This window comes from Pan troglodytes, chromosome 15 (genome assembly GCF_028858775.2).
Source record: "Pan troglodytes isolate AG18354 chromosome 15, NHGRI_mPanTro3-v2.0_pri, whole genome shotgun sequence".
Taxonomy (NCBI): domain Eukaryota; kingdom Metazoa; phylum Chordata; class Mammalia; order Primates; family Hominidae; genus Pan; species Pan troglodytes.
Window position 1 is genome coordinate 75455774 of NC_072413.2, and position 21246 is coordinate 75477019.

At 42.3% G+C, this 21246-nt stretch overlaps 1 protein-coding gene across 2 annotated transcripts in view; it reads right to left on the minus strand.

Moving 5' to 3' along the window:
* Positions 1-11752: 11752 nt before the first annotated feature.
* SPTLC2 (serine palmitoyltransferase long chain base subunit 2) overlaps positions 11753-21246 on the minus strand; it is a 101027-nt gene continuing 91533 nt past the window's right edge. For both annotated transcript variants that reach the window (XM_510095.9, XM_063793817.1), the window contains 3 exons: positions 21005-21140; positions 17782-17911; positions 11753-12139 (listed from right to left, as the gene is read on the minus strand). In XM_510095.9, coding sequence (XP_510095.4) covers positions 12020-12139; positions 17782-17911; positions 21005-21140 — 386 coding nt within the window. In that variant the 3' untranslated portion in view covers positions 11753-12019. The remainder of the gene's footprint in view (positions 12140-17781; positions 17912-21004; positions 21141-21246) is intronic.

The following is a 21246-nucleotide window of genomic DNA, read 5'->3' on the forward strand; positions in this document are numbered from 1 at the left end:
TTTCCATGTTGAGAATTTGTATTAGAATGAACTATATGAAGTTGCCATGTTTTGTTCAAAAGGTCAAATATTGGCAATTTCATATGGTGCAACCTAATAGGGTGCCTGGTACATGGTAAACACTCAAATGTTAGCCTAAAGAAACCCTGTTTATGAGCACCTGCTAGACCATATTGCATTTACTAGACTAAAGGCAAGGCCACCTTGTTCTTTTTCAGGATTTTTTTTTTTTTTTGGTATAAATATTTTTACATCCTGCCTATTATTTTGTCTTTTTACCACACTCCTGCAGCTTCCACCAGATGAAAGGAGACTTGGAAGACAATGAGTTCATTCATTCATGAGCACCTGTCTCCATGAAGAGCATCACCACTGGACTCCCAGCCACGCCCCCAACTATAGATAGCCTAATTGGTCCTGCTGCACCCACTCTTGTTTTTACCCTCCCCCACTCCCCATGAAGCTGATTATCTTTTCTTTTTTTCTTTAAGATGGAGTCTCGCTCTGTCGCCCCGGGCTGGAGTGCAGTGGCGTGATCTCGGCTCACTGCAACCTCCGCCTCCCAGGTTCAAGTGATTCTCCTGCCTTCAGCCTCCCTAGTAGCTGGAATTACAGGCACCCACCACCATGCTCAGCTAGTTTATTTGTATTTTTATTTATTTATTTTCGAGATGGAGTTTTGCTCTTGTCACCTAGGCTGGAGTGCAATGGTGCAATCTCGGCTCACTGCAACCTCCGCCTCCCGGGGTTCAAGCGATTCTCCTGCCTCAGCCTCCCGAGCTAGCTGGGATTACAGGCGTGCCCCACCATGCTTGCCTAATTTTGTATTTTTAGTAGAGACAGGGTTTCACCATGTTGGCCAGGCTGGTCTTGAACTCCTGACCTCAGGTGATCTGCCCACCTCGGCCTCCCAAAGTGCTGGGATTACAGGCGTGAGCCACCGCAACGAAACTCTTTTTTTTTTTTTTTTTTTTTTCGGTAGAAACAGGGCTTCACCATGTTGGCCAGGCTGGTCTCCAACTCCTGACATCAGGTGATCCACCCACCTCGGCCTCCCAAAGCCTGGGATTACAGGTGTGAGCCACTGCACCTAGCCTTTTTTTTTTTTTTTTTTTTGAGACAGAGTCTCACTGTTGTCTCCCAAGCTGGAGTGCAATGGCATAATCTTGGCTCACTGCAACCTCCACATCTGAGGTTCAAGCGATTCTCCTGCCTCAGCCTCCCAAGTAACTGGGATTACAGGCAACAGGCACCCATCACCACTGCCGGCTAATTTTGGTATTTTTAGTAGAGACAGGGTTTCACCATGTTGGCCAGGCTGGTCTTGAACTCTGGACCTCAGGTGATCCGCCCGCCTTAGCCTCCCAAAGTGCTGAGATTACAGGCGTGAGCCACTGCGCCTGGCCGGCCTATTTTTCCTTTTTAAAATAAGCTTCATTGAGATATAATTTATATATAATAAAACACACCCATTTTAATTGAACCATTTAGTTTTCGCAAATGTATACATCTGTGTAACCACCACCACAATCATGATGTAGAACCTTCCCACCATTCCAATTTCCTTCTGTGCGCTGTAGAAAAAAACTGTGCACCAGTGGAAAACTGCATTGTGTACATAGCGTACATGCTTCCAGGCTATTTGATTCTAGTCTTTCATTGCCTTTGAACTACTGCTCTGTAGGTTGTAGGTAACTGGTAGCAAAAACAAAATTCTTGTCCATAGAAACGTGCAATCTGTCCTGTCCTGTAGAAGTTTGACTTCCTTCTCCCAGTGTGGAAGAAACAAGTTTGCCTTCATTTGGACATTAATTTCAATATTCCTGATTTATAAATGTTGGTTTTTCAATATCTCCTTTGAATTGGTTTTAATGCCCTTACCAGTTTCCTCATTAATAAGTAAAGTCTTTAACACGTGTTCATTGTTTTTTTTTTCCTCGAGATGGAATCTGCTCTGTTGCCCAGGCTGGAGTGCAATGGCGCAAGCTGCGCTCACTGCAACCTCTGGCTCCTGAGTTCAAGTGATTCCCCCGCCTCAGCCTCCTGAGGAGCTGGGGTTACAGGAGTGAGCCACCACCGTGCCTGGCCTAACACGTGTTCATTTTTATATCCATGAGAGACATGACTTCATGCTTATTTTTTTATTTTTATTTTTTTGAGACTGAGTCTTGCTCTGTCACCCACACTGGAGTGCAGTGGCTTGATCTTGGCTAACTACAACCTCCATCTCCAGGGTTCAAGCAATTCACCTGTCTCAGCCTCCCAAGTAGCTGGGACTACAGGCGCACATCACTATGCCTAGCTAATTTTTGTATTTTTAGTAGATTTAGTTTCACCATATTCGTCAGGCTGGTCTTGAACTCCTGAACTCAGGTGATTCACCTGCCTCGGCCTCCCAAAGCATTGAGATTACAGGTGTGAGCCACCATGCCCCGCCGATTCATGCTTTTTGGAAAATTACATTTTAATAGTCCCTTTGTATAGTTAATCCCTACCTCCTTCTACCCTTGGCTCCTGGCAACCATTGATCCTGCTGTTACCGTAGAATAGTTTTGCCTTTTGTAGAATTTCGTATCGATGGAATATTTATGTATTCTTTTCTTTGGCTTCTTTCTCTCATCATGTTTCTTTCCCCCATACACCACGTGCACTAGCATCAGCATGTGGCCGAGATTTGTCCCTCTTGTAGGTATCAGTAATTTGTTCTTTTTCATTGCTGAGTAATATTCCATTTTATGCACATACTACAATGTGTTTATCCATTCACCATTATGGTTTTTTGTTTCTGGTTATGAATAGTGACTGTATTCAAGTCTAAGTCCTCATGCAGACATGCTTTCATTTCTCTTAAGTATCTGTAAGTGGGCTGGATGTGGTGGCTCACGCCTGTAATCCCAGCACTTTGGGAGGCTGAGGTGGGCAGATCCCTTGAGCCCGGTAGTTCAAGAGCAGCTTGGCCAACATGGCGATACCCTGTCTCTAACAAAAATACAAAAATTAGCCAGTCTCATAACTCAGTCTCAAAATAAATAGATGAATATTTTAAAATAAAAAATTTAAATTTATCTATGAGTGGAATTGCTGTCTCAAACCTGCCAAATTATTTTCTCACGTGGATGTACCATTTGTATTCCCACCAGCAACTGATGAGAGCTCCAGTTGCTCCACATCTTTCCCAACACTTGATATTGTAATTCTTTTTAATTTCAGCCATTCTGGTGGGAGTGGTGGTAGAATTTTTGTTTTTTGGTGTTTTTTTTTTTTGAGACGGCATCTCCCTCTGTCGCCCATGCTGGAGTGCAGTGATGCAATCTCAGCTTACTGTAAGCTCCGCCTCCCGAGTTCACACCATTCTCCTGCCTCAGCCTTCTGAGTAGTGGGGACTACAGGCACCCGCCACCATGCCCAGCTAATTTTTTGTATTTTTTTTAGTAGAGACGGGGTTTCACCGTGTTAGCCAGGATAGTCTTGATCTCCTGACCTCATGATCCGCCAGCCTCAGCCTCCCAAAGTGCTGGGATTACAGGCATGAGCCACCACGCCAGGCTTTTTTTTTTTTTTTTTTTTTTGAGACAGTGCCTTGCTCTGTCTCCCAGGTTGGAGTGCAGTGGTGTGATCATAGCTCACTGTAGCCTTCAACTCTTGGGTTCAAAGGATCCTCCCACCTCAGACTTCTGAGTAGCTAGGACTCCAGGCATGCACCGCCATGCTTGGCTAATTTTTCAGTTTTTTAGTAGAGATGGGGTCTTGCTATGTTGCCCAGGCTGGGGTGGTAGAATCTTATTGTAGTTTTTATTTGCACTTCCCTGATGACTAATTATGTTAAGCATTTTTTCATAAGCTTATGGGACATTAGTTTACCTCTTTTGTGAAATGTCTTTTCCATCTTTTATCTATTTTTTTATGAATAGATTACTAAATTTTAAGGGTTCTTTATAGTCTGTATAGAAAGCCTTTATCAAATACATGTATTCTGAATCTTTTACTCCAGCCTGGGGTTTGCTTTTCATTTTCAGTCTTTTGAAATTTTCATTTTGATCAAGTCCAACTTATCAATAATGCTTTTTGTGTCCTCAGAAATCATTCCTAAAGTCACAGATTTTCTCTTCTGTTTTCTTCTAGACATCTTATAGTTTTAATTTTTGTGTTCAGGTGATTTATTTTGAATTAATTATTGTATATCTATGAGTTAAGGGTTGAAGGTCATTTCTGCCCATATGGATATTTAGTTGTTCTGGGACCATTAGTTGAAGTATCTGTACTTTCCCCACTGGAACTACCTTGGCAACTCTGTTGAAAATCAACCAACCTTCTATGTGTGGGTCTATTTCTGGACTCTAGTATGTTTTACTGATCTACATGACTATCTTAATGCCAACGGTAGTGTCTTGATTACTGTAGCTTTACAGAAAGTCTTGAAATCAGGTAGTGTAAGTTCTTTTCCAAAATTGTTTGGACTATTCTAGGTCCTTTAGATTTCCATATAAACTTTATCAAATTGTCCATGTCTACAAAAACACTGAGAGGTATCTGTTTCCATACTTTAAACTCCTCACTGGGCCGGGTGTGGCAGCTCATGCCTGTCATCCCAGTATGTCAGGAAGCTGAGACGGGAGGATTGCTTGAGGCCAGGAATTCGAGACTGGGCAACACAGTGAAACACTGTCTCCACTTTAAGTAATAATTTAAAAAATTTTTTAAAAACCCAGCCCTTTCACTAGTCTGACCCCCACCCCCTGCATAAGAGAAAGACCTCACCAAGATCTACAAAGCCCAGTGAGTCTGCCTCTACCACCTCCCCACTACCTCACCTCACCATACAGTTTTTAATCAAGCTCCAACTGTACTTTATTTCAGACCCTCCACTTCCTCAGTTTTCTCTCTCACCCCTGTCTAAACCAGATCATGGTTACTGTCTTTTTTTTTTTTTTTTTTTTTGAGACAGAGTCTTGCTCTATTGCCCAGGCTGGAGTGCAGTGGTGTGATCTTAGCTCACTATAACCTCTGCCTCCAGGTTCAAGCGATTCTCGTGCCTCAGCCTCCCAAATAGCTGGAATTATAGGCACACGCCACCATGCCTGGTTAATTTTTGTATTTTTAGTAGAGACGGGATTTCGCCATGTTGGCCAGGCTGGTCTCAAACTCCTGACCTCAAGTGATCCACCTGAAGTGCTAGGATTATAGGCGTGAGCCACCGCGCCCGGCCTGGTTACTTTTACCAAGCTCTTTACTTTTCCTCCATAGCACTTAACAGTTTGTAAAATGACATGTATGTTCATGTGCTTATCTGTTTACTAGCAAGTAGGAACCACAAAGCTCAGTGTGCTGCCCATCAGAGAGATAGCACTCAATATGTATTGGTTGAATGAATAAAGGCAGATATATCTTTCTGAATATTTTATTAGGGCAAAACAAGATAGTTGCATGGGATGCTTCTTAAGTCATCTCAAGTAGTTCCCCTCCAGTTCTTAACATGCACTCTCAAAATCAACACACCTACCCCAACCCAATACTCATCGCTTCACAGTCATCCAGTAAAGTACAAAATAAAAATAAAAAAATCATCATCTGGCAAAAAAGGGAAACAGGGTAAGAGAGAGTGACATTTTAACACATTACTAAAATGTTTAAGCTTTTATTTACACATCCCCTTCTCTCAGTTTCCCAGGTTATATGAACATTACAGCAATAGAAAGGGGTTATCATCACAGCATCCCCTTGCAAATTCCAGTTTACAGGTAACTTGGTCAGGGGAAAAATATGGGTCAACGAAGTAAGATCTCAGCTCTCCCATAAGCTATTGCTCTCTTCTTCTCTTTCCCCCTTCTCTTAATGTTAGCTGCCTGTTACAGAGAGGGATCATCAAGACTGTGTGGACATGCTAGCTGAATCGACAGGGTGGGTTCCAGTGTCCTGTGAAGAACCAGCAAGGATGCTTTTTATAATTCCAACCATTGGCTTCACATCACTGAGGTAACAAGACTTAATGTTAAGGGTAAAGACACCACACCACCCTAGTCAGTGACATGTACTCCACTTTCCAGGAAGACCTGGGCCAAATGACCAAGCTTTGCAAAAGAAACCTGGGAATAGCGTTGGAAAAAGCAGACTCTGAGTTGGCTTGAGTCTCCTCGTGCATAGAAGCATTCACTCATCCATGCAGATGGCAACAAGGCAGGACACTCAGAAAGCATAAGATCAAGGTACTGCTCTTATTTGCACCTTTCATTCAACCTCCCCTCAAGTGCTCCAAAAGAACAGAGCTTTGGGTATTGCTTCATTAAGAACACAGTAACTGCAGTTTAAAAGCCATTGCATTCTTTAGGGTCAGTGTATTATAACTTATCCTACCAGAAAGAATCACAGTTTAAGGCCATTTATCATGTACACTATGTAGTAAACAAAACCTTGTCCCCAGCTCCACCAAGCCACTCCCAAGGGTGGACTGTGAATGTGACACTTCCAGACTCACCAGAGATTAGAAAAAACATTTCTATTAGGGGCTTAACCTAGCCCCTTTGGTTTCCTCCCTAGAAAAGAGCTGCTTAGAAAACAGATGTCACTGGAAATGACAAAAGGAACAACAGTATTTTCTATACATTAAAAGCAAAGGGATCATTGGCTAGCACTAGCATTTCTTCTGTGTGATAGGGAAGCCAGCCCTCTAATTTGGCTCTCTGGCTGGGCACATGGCAATGGCTAGGGGCCTGGGCACACCTCTTTTTTTTTTTTTTTTGAGACAGAGTCTCCCTCTGTTGCCAAGGCTGGAGTGCAGTGGTGTGATCTTGGCTCATTGCATCCTCTGCCTCTTGGGTTCAAGCAATTCCTGTGCCTCAGCCTCCTGACGTAGCTGGGATTACAGGCATGTGCCACCATGCCCGGCTAATTTTTGTAATTTTAGTAGAGATGAGGTTTCGCCATGTTGGCCAGACTGTTCTCGAACTCCTGGCCTCAAGCAATCTGCCTGCCTCAGCCTCCCAAAGTGTTGGGATTACAGGCATGAGCCACTGCGCCCAGCCATGAGCACACATTTCATGTGGATAAAGTTGAGGCGAGAAAAAGACATGTTTTTCTCCACGTGGAAGGTATTTTTTAAACTGGTTTAATGTATTAAGATGGCTGTTGGGCACTGAGCATCCACGTGAAGCAAGTAGCAGGGTATCTGTAGGTTCTGGCACTGAAAAAAAAAAATCCCTGTAAGTTCTTGGCTTAGTAGCCAAAAAATAATCTTTGCTTTTTATACCTCCCCATTCACAACCCCTTTGGGCTAAGCTGATTTTAAAAACATTTTTTTTAGATGGGGTCTTGCTGTGTTGCCCAGGCTAGGCTCAAATTCTTGGGTTTAAGCAATCCTCCAGCCTCAGCCTCTCAAGTAGCTGGGATTGCAGGCTGCATCCGCACCCAGCTCCTAACAATTTTTTTTCCCCCTCTTATTGAGCCAGGGTCTCACTCTGTCACCCAGGCTGGAGTGCAGGGGTGCAATCATGGCTCACTGCAGCCTTGACCTCCCAGGCTCAAGTGATTCTCCCACACAGGTGGGACTACAGGCAGGCACCACCATGCCCGGTTAATTTAGAAAAAAATTTTTGTAGAGACAGGGTCTATCTTGCCCTGGCTGTCCTAACAATTCATAATCTTCATGAATGTGGACAGTTTGAAGGAAAACCACTACTCTCACCTCTTTTTCTAAGCACACGGTTATAGCAAGTAGAGATTAAAACTCATTGGCTTACCTAGAACACCAAGAGAGGAAAGATACCTTGGGAATTAGGTCATAGCAATGCTTCAAACAACAACTGCCCATAACCCTACAAATCCTTGCAAAACAACAGTTACTCACATTCTTTCTTCACGGCCTACGGCATGACTGGCAGTTCTGCACTGTTGCCCAATCCCGCATCACTAGGAACCAGAAATCCTTATCAATTTGGAAAAAGGGGAAAAACATAAAAGTAGTGGTAAATGTCATCACTTTTTTCCTCCCTGAGAAATCAGGAAATCTCTCCATGGAAGCCACTCATCCCCCTGGTTTTCACCAATAAGAAGGAAGCAAAGTGTATTACACACTAGAAAATTCAGCTAGGCTGAACTAGTTGAGAAATTTAGATGCAGGCTCCCTTAGGTAATGAAGAAATTTGAAAAAAAATTTTTTTAAAAGCCAAAGGAGCTAGCTTAAGCCCCTAATGAAAAGCCTCCTCCTGAAATGTAAGGCTAAGTGTACAAACAGAACCAAGGCGTCTGATATGCTATCTTCAAAGCCCAGCACCACCATATATTGGTTTTCTCTAGAGTTGGAATTTTAAAAATCAAGAACTTGAAGGTACAGAAAGAAAGAAAGGCCAAATAAAGGAAGAAGGCATTACGGAGACAAATCACTGGAAGCATGTTCAACTCCTCGGTGTTTGAAGAGGCATGACACAAACATAGAGCCCTTAGTGGTTGTGTAGGATGCTTCTGTTCACCTTGATGACTACAGAAGCAAGAATCCTTGCTAAATCCTTTTAAAAATCCTTGCCCTATCATGAATGTTTACGATAATGACTAAAGCACTACGATGGCTGGATTCTTCAAACAAATAAGCAGTACTTTGGGGGTTATGGAGACTAGAAGCTTTTTTTAAAGGTAAGGATTTCTTATCCAAAGCAAAGCAAAAAGTTGAAAAAGTGCTATAAAGTCCATGCCCCTGCTAAGTTAAAGCTTTAAAAAAAAAAGATGCCAGGAGAAACCGCCACTGCTGCTTGGTCCACTCCTCATATGGGCTTTTGACATCTCCTAGCTATACATTTCCTGGCTTCTGATGTGATCTGCTGAAAGAGGTCTTATAAACCTGAAATAGGTAACAGCAATGCTGAATAAAAAGAGGAATGAGAAAAAGTGCTAAGTACAGCCGGGCGTGGTGGCTCACGCCTGCAATCCCAGCACTTTGGGAGGCTGAGGCGGGCGGATCACCTGAGGTCAGGAGTTCAATCAAGACCAGCCTGGCCAACATGGGGAAACCCTGTCTCTAATAAAAATACAAAAATTAGCCGGGTGTGGTGGCACATGCCTGTAATCCCAGCTACTTGGGAAGCTGAGGCAGGAGAATCGCTTGAACCAGGGAGGCGGAGGTTGTAGTGAGCCGAGATCACACCACTGCACTCCAGCCTGGGCGACAGAGTGAGACTCCATCTCAAAAAAAAAAAAAAAGGAAAAAAAAAAAAAAAGAGAAAAAGTGCTAAGGACTAGTCACACCTCTATCAATCGACTCAGATGATCAGTTTTGGTAGTCATGGTTAACCGGTATCTGTTTAAATCCTATCAGAGTCTTGAATCAGGCCGTGTTAAACTGTGTATGAAACTACTCTTGTATGCCTCAAATCGACTTATTCTCAATGACTGTATTTATATATACTTGTATTCCTCCAAGTACTTGGATAAATGATGATACCTAGGATATGACTGGACCCTAGATTTACATTACAGTTTCAAGAAGAGACAACCAACCATGTATAATGTCTACATAACATTTTGTTCTTTAGAAAGTACAGAGGTCCTGGATAGATCACAGGAGATTTGTCTCTTCAAAATAAACTTGTAACAAAATTACACTTATCTTGAAATAACTTTGTACCAACAAAGTGATATAGATATATTTTAAATGCCGGTACTGACATTTGAATTTGCAGTGACTTCATGCAAGCCAAAATAAAAAGACTAGCAGGTAAGTTCATTGCTTATAAGTTTGTGACTTTTACAAACCCTACGTTTACATTAGTAAATAGTAACTGCAGTGCAAAAGCTATGTGGTATTCCAGTGGGATTCTGTGGTAGGAAACTAGATGTGCAGGAAAGGTTGACAATGTATTTGATTTTATAGGACTCCTATTTAGTTACCACAACCTCCTTCTTACTTTAACCTATACATGCTAAATATAGTCTCTGCATCTCTCCTTGGTTCTTTCATTCATCTTTTTCTGTTCTTTAAAAAAGTAAAATAAAACTTTGGAATATCTCAAGGGCTTATTAAAGTTCTCAGATGCTGACAGTGACTAAACATAACTCATACTCAAGACATTAAAAACAAAACTTCACAAACAATAATATTGCTTACATCCTCTGCTATACGTAATGTGCACAAACATATCACAGCTGATGACAACACACCCAGGAGGATTTGGATTGAGAATCTTTACCGATAAAAGGAGCAATTTCAAAAACTTAAATGTGTAACATGACTTTTTTTTTTTGAGACACAGTTTTGCTCTGTCACCCAGGCTAGAGTGCAGTGGCACAATCTCGTCTCACTGCAACCTCCGCCTCCTGGGTTCAAGCGATTCTCCTGCCTCAGCCTACCAAGTAGGTGGGATTATAGGTGCCTGCCACCACGCCCAGCTAATTTTTTGTCTTTTTAGTAGAGACGGGGTTTTACCATGTTGGCCAGGCTGGTCTCGAATTCCTGACCTCAAGTGAGCCACCTGCCTCAGCCTCCCAAAGTGCTAGGATTACAGGTGTGAGCCACCGCACTCGGCCTGTAACATGACTTTCATACACTGTTTTTCCATTCTGTTCCCAATCCTTCTCCTGTAATACTTGATGGATACAAAAAGACAAACTGATCCTGGATATAATATGCTAAAAGTCCTCTTCACTTAAACTTTGGTTCAACTGAAAAAATAACTTTAAAATGGTGATTTTCAGATTTGTTCTTTGGTCAGGCAGTATAAAGCTCTCTGAAAGAAGTCCCTTTACCTGGTTATAGTATGAAAACAGTCAAAATAGAAAATGTCAGTTTAGGAAAGAGATCTATGTGTTCAGAATTTCTCAGAAAAAAATAAAAAATATGTAGACAGGCAGACCCTAGCCCCAGATGCCAGATTCAATTGACTTAGGACATCAAGAATAAAAGAGAACTAGCATTCAGAAGAGTAATATTTAAGTGGGTTAGCTTCTAAGAGGCCTAAATTAATAAACCTAATCCTTAAATAGGAACATGATAAATGCTTTCTGAGCAGAGGATTTACCAACAGTTTCCTTTATCAGTTTAAATCCTAATCTGGACCCAGACCTAGCCAGAGACTGTCATAATTTTCAAACGTAGAAAGCAGTAGGAAATGCAAGCCACAGGCTCTGCAGGGAGTAATCAATTCTTTGCACACTGCCATTGCCCCTGCCCCTCACCCACCAGGAGTGCACATCACTCTACGGAGCAGCTTTGTACCCAACACTCAGATGTGAGAGTGGCCTTCTCACCAGGGTGGGATATGGGTGCTCTGAAAACAGTAAGTGCTTTAAAAAGGGGGTGGGACGTGTTATGGTTAGAGCTTGGGAAGAACCAGAATTTGCGCACATCCTCAGACTGTGACCATTATGAAGAAATATTTGATGGTAAAGGAAGAAATCATCTGGTGACCAGAAGAAAATGGAATAAGACCAAACCCTTGGGAGATTACACAATAAGCCTTTCAGCAGTCATCGCTTACTGTTTTTCTTAAAAGGCTAAACTTAAGATTAAAGGGTGAAAACTTCCGTTGATTACTTGAATGGTTAAATAAGGATTCCAAGGTTGGCCTTGAGACCTCTGAGACCTGGATGGGAAGTAAGTGGAAGGCACTTGCTCCCTAGGGAGGAGGGCCAGGTAAGTATCCAGGCTGCGGAGCCAGGGCCAGCAGTAGCTCTTGATGGGCCCAAGTCTGCAAGGTGCTGGGAGAGGGGAATGGCCTGTGTGGTTAGCCAGAGACAGGCTAGGGTCAGCGTGATTTCACAAGTAGAATGGTTACAAAATAAAATGTTTTTTTAATGGACTGAAAAAGCAAAGTGAGTCACCTTCGTTTTTAAAGGTGAGATTTAGCAAAGGAAGGATTAGAAGCAGTTTTTTACTATTTACAAAATGTCATTTAGAGTGGAGGTGGCCACCTTCAGTAGCTGAGGCAATGTCTTTCACGTGAGATGGCCACAGAAGTGTGGTTCCTGGAACTGGCTCACAAAGGCCACAGGCTGTCCTGGGTGAGGGAGAGTTCCTCTGAGGGAGCACCAAAAAGGCTCAGTCTTCTGTTTCTTCATACGTCGTCTCGTCAAAGGGCCTGTCCAGTAGAGGTACCAACCGATGACGGGAATACTTCAGCTGCAATAGGTCCCCAACTTCATCTATCTCCTTTAAAGCCTAAAATACACAAGACAAAGTAGAGGTCTGTCAGAGCCAGTAGGATGCAGGCATGCCTGGTGTTTTACTTTGCTAAAAACAATCATGGCAAGATTATCCTTCGGCAGGACTTATGTCTAGTGCATTTACAAGATCAGACTACAATACAGCTGTGGAAGGAGCTGCTTTTTGAACAAGGCCTTCAAGCTCACCATGAATAATGGGTTGTGAATAGCCAGGTATGCAGAATAAAGGCTATAATTCAAAGTATGATATGCTTGGTAGAAAAAGTTATATGCACTCTGAACTTACAAAACCGAATACAATTTGTCATCTCTCCCTTTTGTTTTTGAGATGGAGTATCGCTCTGTTGCTCAGGCTGGAGTGCTGTGGCGCCATCCGAGCTCACTGCAACCTCCACTTCCCAGGTTCAAGTGATTCTCCTGCCACAGCCTCCCAAGTAGCTGGGATTACAGGTGCCCGCCACCATGCTCAGCTAATTTTTGTATTTTTAGTAGAGATGGGGTTTCACCATGTTGGCCAGGCTGGTCTTGAACTCCCAACCTCAAGTGATCCACCACCTTGGCCTCCCAAAGTGCTGGGATTATAGGCGTAAGCCAACGAACCCAGCAACTTTTTTTTTTTTTTTTTTTTTTTTTTGAGACAGAGTCTTGTTTTATTACCCAGGCTGGAGTACAGTGGCACCATCTCGGCTCACTGCAGCCTCTGCCTCCTGGGTTCAAGAGATTCTCTGCCTCAGCCTCTTGAGTAGCTGGGACTACAGGCACGTGCCATCACACCCAGCTAATTTTTGTCGAGACAGGGTTTTGCCATGTTGGCCAGGCTAGTCTTGAACTCCTGGCACCAAGTTACCCACCCACCTCTGCCTCCCAAAGTGTTAGGATTACAGGCATGAGCCACCACACCTGGCGTCTTAAACGTCATTTTTTAAAAAAAATCAGTGTTTGGAGAGAGAAAACCACCAGTATTACTGATGTATTGTAGCACAAGAAAAAATATTCTTCATTTCAAAATGTGAAAAATATAAAAGCAAATAAGAGCTGAACTTCAATGTGCTATCTCAACAGCGGTACCTCTGAGAAGAGGTATAAGTGAAAGCTCCACATGGAAACAATTTAAGTCTGAAATTAAGCTGGGAGAACCCATCGACCATTTATTCACCTGACCTCTGTGACAAGATGTAATAATTTAAGACAAAAGTCAAAGCTGGCCGGGCGCGGTGGCTCATGTCTGTATAATTCCAGCACTTTGGGAGGCTGAGGTGGGCAGATCACCTGAGGTCAGGAGTTTGAGATCAGCCTGACCAACATGGAGAAACCCTGTCTCTACTGAAAATACAAAATTAGCTGGGCGTGGTGGCGCATGCCTGTAATCCCAGCTACTCGGGAGGCTGAGGCAGGAGAATCGCTTGAACCCAGGGGGCGGAGGCTGCGGTGAGTTGAGTTCATGCCATTGCCCTCCAGCCTGGGCAACAAGAGCAAAACTCCGTCTCAAAAAAAAAAAAAAAAAAAGTCAAGGCTGGACACGGTGGCTCAAGCCTGTAATCACAGCACTTTGGGAGGCCAAGGCAGGCGGATTGCTTGAGCCCAGGAGTTTGAGACCAGCCTGGGCAACATAGTAAGACCTCGTCTCTTAAAAGAAAAAAAAATTGGCAGGCATAGTCCCAGCTATGCTGGAGGCTGAGGTGGGACGATCCCTTGAGGCTGGGAGATGGAGGCTGCAGTGAGCCAAGATCATGCCACTGTACTCCAGCCTGGGTGACTGAGACCCTGCCTCAAAATAATAATAATAAGACAAAAGTGCACATGACTAAGATCACAAAGTAATGGACATTTATAAACTTTAGAAGAATCTAGAATTTTTTCATCAATGTAGAAAAGTAATCATTAGATAGAAAAAGAAATCCTCAGTAGCCCAAGGGGATCTAGATTACAAGATTTCCTTTGATCCCACTCCAAATATTTCAGACAAATCGGTGTCATGTGAATATAAGATGACATTCTAATGAGTGCTGACTCTTGTGTGGGGTATTTGGGTATGTTAGGGACAGGCAGCCAGTACATACATCACCATTCATTAACAAACAGTCTACACAGAACCTCTAGATCACAGGTAAGGTGGGTTTCTAGGAGAAAAACATGTATTCATTATAGAGCTGAGTAACCGAATCCTCTACGACAGCCATCCTGCCGCTCCCCTGAGCCAATATCCTTGCGCTTCCCATTTTAAAAAATAACAAAATTATAGCTTTGAGATACAATTCACATTCAGCAAAATTCACTTTTAAAGTATACAATTCATTGCTTCTAAGTATATTCACAGAGTTGTGCAACTTTTGTCACTATCTAGTTTTAGAGTATTTTTATCACCCTAAAAAGCAACCCAATACTCGTGGTCTCAATCCTCACTCCCCCCTCCTCTCAGGCTGGCTGCCACCAATCTGTTTTCTGACCCTATGATTTGCCTGTTCTGGACATCTCTTATAAATGGAATTGTAAGTTACGTAGTCTTTGTTTTGGCTTCTTTCATTTAGCCTAATGTTTTCAAGGTTTATCCATGCTGTAGGGTTAAAACTTCACTCTTCTGCATCCAGCTGACCTAGTACTGTTTGTTGAAGAGACTATTCTTTTCTCATTGACTGGTCTTGGCTCCCTTGTTGAAAACAAATTGGCCATAGATGCTTGTACTTTATTTCCGAACTCTGAATTCTACTTCACTGGTCTATATGTCTATCCTTATGCTAGTACTCGACTGTTGTAATCACTGTAGCTTTGTAGTAATTAGCTTTGTTTTAAAATTAAGAAGTGTGAGTCCTCCCACTTTGCTTTTCCTTTTCAGTACTATTTTAGCTATTCCCTGCCAGTTCCATATAAATTTGAGGATCAGCCTTTTAATTTCTACAAAAAAGGGCCAGTGGCTTAGGGTCTCCCAGTCCATTTTTTTCTGAGAAATGCTGAACACAGGATCTGTAGGTTGCTATACTGCCATCTTAACAATATTAAATCTTCCAATCCATGAACACAGGATGTCATTCCATTTCTTTAAGTCTTCTGTAATTTCTTTCAGCAAAGTTTTATAGTTTTCAATATACACATCTAAAAATACAGTGTACAAGTGTAAATTAGCCAGTGTACAAGGGAAAGCCTTTTTTTTTTTTTTTTTTTTTTTTTTGAGACAGAGTCTCGCACTGTCGCCCGGGCTGGAGTGCAGTGGTGTGATCTCAGCTCACTGCAACCTCCGCCTCCCAGGTTCAAGCGGTTCTTCCGCCTCAGTCTCCCGAGTAGCTGGGATTACAGGTGCCCCCCACCATGCCTGGCTGATTTTTTGTATTTTCAGTAGAGATGAGGTTTCACTATGTTGGCAAGGCTGATCTCAAACGCCTGACCTCCCAAAGTGCTGGGATTACAGGTGTGAGCCACCGCACCCAGCCAGGAAAGGCTTTCTTAAGTTTATTACTAGGTATTTTCTTCTTTTGAAAATTGTAAAAGAAATTTTCTTTTCATTTGTTCATTGCTGGTGTATAAAAGCACTAATTTTTTGTGTGCTGATCTTTTACCCTGCAACTTTGCTGAATTCATTTATGAGCTCTAGCTGTGTGTGTGTGTGTGTGTGTGTGCGCGCATGTGTGTGTGTGTATTTTACAACACTTTCTATATACAGAATCATGTCATGAGGCCCATTATTAAATGAAAATTAATTTGTATCTCATAATGGTCTAGTACATGTTTAGTTCCATAAAACATCATAAGACAAAATGACTTTAACAAATCCATGGTTTCAAAAAACGCACTTTATGCTTTAAAAAACTAAATGGGAGGCAAAGCCCAACAATCCCTCAAGAGAATCTTATGAAAAGGATTAGAACTCTCAGTTGGCAAACATACTTGTTGGCAACAGAAATCTCCTTAGATATCCTAAGGAGATATCCTGGTTACATCTAAATTCTTTCATGAATGTGTACAGTTCTCAGAAGTCAAAGTTGTGGTCAGAAGGCATGGATTACTGCCATAGACACTGGTTATAGTTACACAGACTTTTTTTTAAAGGCACATTGAAATTCTGAGTTAACAGGTGAACATGAGAAAGAAAAAAGAAAATTCTTAAAACATCAATAGAGTAGGAAGGAATGAAAAGCTGAAATCTCTAGGTTAAAAAAAATCATCGCAGAAATTCACCAGTAAAATTTCTGAGAAATGAGAAAAATCCATTGGAAAAATCTGACAGGTATAATCAAAATAAAGAAAAAAAAAGATACAATATCAAAAAGTTGAATCTAATTGGATATTGTCAGAATGTGATTAAGAATACGCTCACAACACTGTGCCTATAGTTAACAATACTGTATTCGACATGGAAAAATTTGTTAAGAGGACAGATCTCATGTTAAGTGTTCTTACTACAAGTTTGTTTTTTAAAAGGGAATACACTTATACTCGTAGAAATTTTGCTGTGTAGAAACAGAGAAGAAAAGTCAAGTCTTCGGCTATTCAGGAATATAAAATGTCCATCAAATTGTTATAATTAACTTTTATAAAGAAGCATTCATAATGTTCTTTAAGATTAGTAGCTCTTGCCAGGCAGTGGCTCACGCCTGCAATCCCAGCATTTTGGGAGGCTGAGGCAGGCGGATCACCTGAGGTCGGGAGTTCGAGACCAGCCTGGCCAACATGGAGAAACCCTGACTCTACTAAAAATACAAAACTAGCTGGGCGTGGTGGCACATGCCTGTAATCCCAGCTACTCAGGGGGCTGAGGCAGAATTGCTTGAACCCAGGAGGCAGAGGATGTGGTGAGCTGAGATCACGCCATTGCACTCCAGCCTGGGCAACAAGGGCAAAACTCTCTCTCAAAAAAGAAAAAAAAAATTAGTAGCTCTCTAACTCATTAATGGATATTTCTAGCAACTAATTTTATGCAAATGTCATGTTCTAAAGCTTTATAAACTCCCAGACGGCAATAATGATTTAAACTCTGAAATCTTAGACTTGCAACAATAACATATTAAGAGAATATATAGAGATGAGAATATATTGAGATCATAAATAATTAAGCTTAGTAATAATGATCCCCAACTAGATGCCTGGCAGTGTGGTGGGTGCTGGGATATAGAATCAGTAAAACAGACTTATTCCTATCCTCAATATTTATCTAATGGAGAAGACTGCTATTAAATAATTATAGGTGTGAAGAATTTAGTGAGGGAGAATCTCAGGATTCCAAGGGAACACAGAGCAAGAAGGTGTGGGGCGCCCCTGAGCAATTTTCCTTTAAATGGAGATGTGAAGAATGAGTGGCAGTCAGCCAGGCAGAGGGGAGAGAAAGCTCAAGAGAGAAAATTTTAGACAGAACAACGTATGAGAAAGCTTAGTGTAGAAATAGCTAGAGTGGAAAGAGAATTTTAGAGTCCATAGTGAGGGAGACAGTGGAGCAAGACAAAGCTGGAAAATTCTCCAGAGCTCTCATGATGCAGGTGTGGTGGGTGACAGTTTTTTTGTAAATGCCAATGTTTTTGGTAGCACTGTCACCCCCTCTGTCTTAGGTGCTCACAAGAACATCAAGATCAATATATTATGAATTTCATCTAATATACAGGCCCTTTTAATAAAAGGCATATTTATATCAAGGTGAAAGTGCCTACTTACAGTATCAAGTATTTCTTTGGTATGAGCTGCTGACAGGCAAAACCTGGCTCTGGACTCAATAATTGGGGTGGCAGGAAATCCAACCACAACGACACCGATGTTCCGCTTCAGCATCTCCCGTCCAAAGGCGCTGCAAAGGGGAAAACAAGAACAGAAACCAGGAGGAGTGAGAAAGCACTCATTACAGAGGACTTGCTGTCCTCAAAGATTTCAACTCTTTGGTGATGCAGGCATTGGAGACTTCTAATAGGAGTTTCCTTTAACTCCTTTTAAAGTTAAAATTGACAGCTCACAAATACTTTTAAAGTCAATCCTAAAGCAGTCTTCTCCTATATGGTGTCCTTCACAAAACTGAAATAACCAGCCTGGGCAACATGGTGAAATCCCGTCTCTACCGAAAATACAAAAAATTAGCTATGTGTGGTGGCATGCACCTGTAGTCCCAGCTACTCCGGAGGCTGAGGCATGAGAATCTCTCGAAGCTTGGAGGCAGAAGCTGTAGTAAGGCAAGATCACACGACTGTACTCCAGCCTGAGCAACAGAGCAAGGCTCTGTCTCAAAAAAAAAAAAAAGTGTCCCTGATATGTAATAGTGGTTCAGAGGCTTCAAAATGAACCTGTATTTAATTAAAATCTGGTCCTTGAAATGTTAAGCTTGGCAGTTTAACATTAATCCTCAAATTCTGAGGATTCTGCAGCTGTGGGGGATCTGCTGTAACACGGCACATCTTTTCTGCTAGCAGAATGGCTGACTGGCATGAGCTCTCCAGATCACACGTTTCTTTAATTGTCTTGGGAACAACACTGCTTCAGAATTCAGGGCTTCCTTTGGTGTCTGTCAGGCCAGTTCACCCGCTGGCTTCAGCTGATTACTCAGACCACACAATTCGTGTTTAACAATCCCCCACCCCTATCGTAAGCCAAATTGGAGGCCCTGTGGCCTTACTCCACATCTGTATCTTGTCTAAATAACACATTCTAACTTTTAGTTAATTTTGTCTACTAAATTATGTGGGTTTTTTTGAGTCTCTCGCTTTGTCGCCAGGCTGCAGTGCAGTGGCGCGATCTTGGCTCACCACAACCTCTGCCTCCCAGATTCTAGCAATTCTCCTGCCTCAGCCTCCCGAGCAGCTGGGATTACAGGTATGCACCACCACACCCAGATGATTTTCGTATTTTTAGTAGAGACGGGGTTTCACCATGTTGGCCAGGATGGTCTCGATCTCCTGACCTTGTGATCCACCCACCTCGGCCTCCCAAAGTGTTGGGATTATAGGTGTGAGCCACTGTGCCCGGCCCAAATTATGTTGCTTTTTGTCTTTTCCTCTTATTGACCTTCCTTATGTTTCAACTTTTCCTTTAAGCTGTTTACAGCATTTGTTTGAGAATAAAAAAATGTGGCCGGGCCAGTGGCTCCTGCCTGTAATCCCAGCACTTTGGGAGGCCGAGGCGGGCAGATCACCTGAGGTCAGGAGTTGGAGACCAGCCTGGCCAACATGGTTAAACCCCATCTCCACTAAAAAATACAAAAATTAGCCAGGTGTGGTGGCACACATCTGTAATCCCAGCTACTGGGGAGGCGGAAGCACAAGATTTGCTTGAACCTGGGAGGTGGAGGTTGCAGTAAGCCGAGATCACGCCATTGCACTCCAGCCTGGGCTATACAGATCCTGCACATTTGGCATTACATTAATGCCAGTCTTTTCACAGCCGTTTCCCACTCTCTGTAGTACCAGTACATCTTCCTCAACATACCTCCTTTGTGTCAGCATGAACCTGGGTGCCCTGTATCTTCAGCACATGCTCCCAAACTGTCTAGTGCCTTATTCTAATTCTTTACCTTCTCTAAATCTTTCCTAATTAAAGTGTACACAGTCAGTTGCACCTATGTAGAATAAAGGAGACACAGCCTTCTTTAAAGAGAGAGCTCTAGACTGAGTCCTTTGGATCTGATAACTCTTCATGTTTGTTTATGAGAATTCCACTTAAAGAAGAATGAAGAAAATCCTTCCCCATCCCCTCTGAAGCCATAATACCAACTGCCCATATGACTTCATGTTGAAACCCAAATTCCTCTTTTTCTCTCAGGGAGCACCTTTTCCTTACTTCCCTTTCATTCTCTTTGAATCACATTACTTCCAGGTTCCTTGATTTAATTTCCTCTCCCATATTCATTTCAGTAAACATTTACTGAGTGTCGGAGACTGTGGTGGACACTGGGGATTCAAAAATTTACAAAAATTGCTCCTTCAATGAGTTCAATCAAACTGGAGAAATGCTTTAAGATCCAGCTCAAAACTCACCCATCCAACAAGATGTGCCTTTCTTCCTGAGCCTATACTAAGCAGGTCACTCCTTTATTCTACATCTTCAGGGCCACTTTGCATATAATAAAATTTGTTCAGTATAATTACTGTTCATTTGCTTTTCAAATGTCTTCTGGTTTCATTATACATCTGGACTTCTCAAATACATTGAAAGCTATCCTAGGGCAGGGCTTTCCATTATGTATGCCTCATACAAACCAAAGAAGCTGGTGTAATCTGCACATCTGGTAAGTATCCAATGACACACTCTGATAAAACCTCTCTGACCTCATGGCCCACTGCTCGCCCTGGGGCACGGTGCTCCAATTCCAGGGACCTCTTTGCTACTCTTCCGTCAGCTAAGCAAGCTTGCTTCTGTACTGTGGCCTTTGCACAGATGCTTCTTTCTCCAGTGGCTAACTGTCAGCTCCTTCAAATCTTTGCTTAGATGTCATTTTCCTTCCCAAGGAGGCTTCCTTACCCTGACCACCCTATTTAATAGTGTTATCGGCCCGCCCACAGGGCACTCTCAACTCCCCATATAGGTCCTGCTCTATTTTTTTCCATAGCACTTGACACCTTCTAACATCGTACACAGTTCATTTGTTTATTATGTCTGTCTGACTGTTGCCCCCTACTAGACTGTAAGCTCCACAAGGACAGAGATGTTTGTATTTTATTCACTGATCTATCCCAGGCCCCTAGAGAGTACATGAAACTCAAATGTTTAATGAAAGAAGGACAAATTAACATACTTTACAATTTGGAATCCACTATTTGATCTATGGCATATGTACCAAATGAAGGTTAACACAGTAAGGACGAGACCATTTTCCCTAACAAAATACATAAGCCCTGGTCTCACATCACAGATAAGGATAAGGACAGACTGGTCTGTGATCTGCAACAAAACATACCCAATTTTGGCAGGCATGTAGAGCATCAAAGGCACTACTGGAGAGTCTTCATTTCCATAGATGATGAAGCCCATCTCTTTCAGGCGTCTCCTGAAATACCTGGTGTTTTCAGCTAACTGCTGTACACACTCTTTACCTGGAAAGTCACGGTGAGAGAAAACAAAATAATACTAAGTAAAAAGGAATGGAAAAAAGACAGTAAATCTCCTCTATCTCCATTCTATCTAATCAGTTCTGTTTCG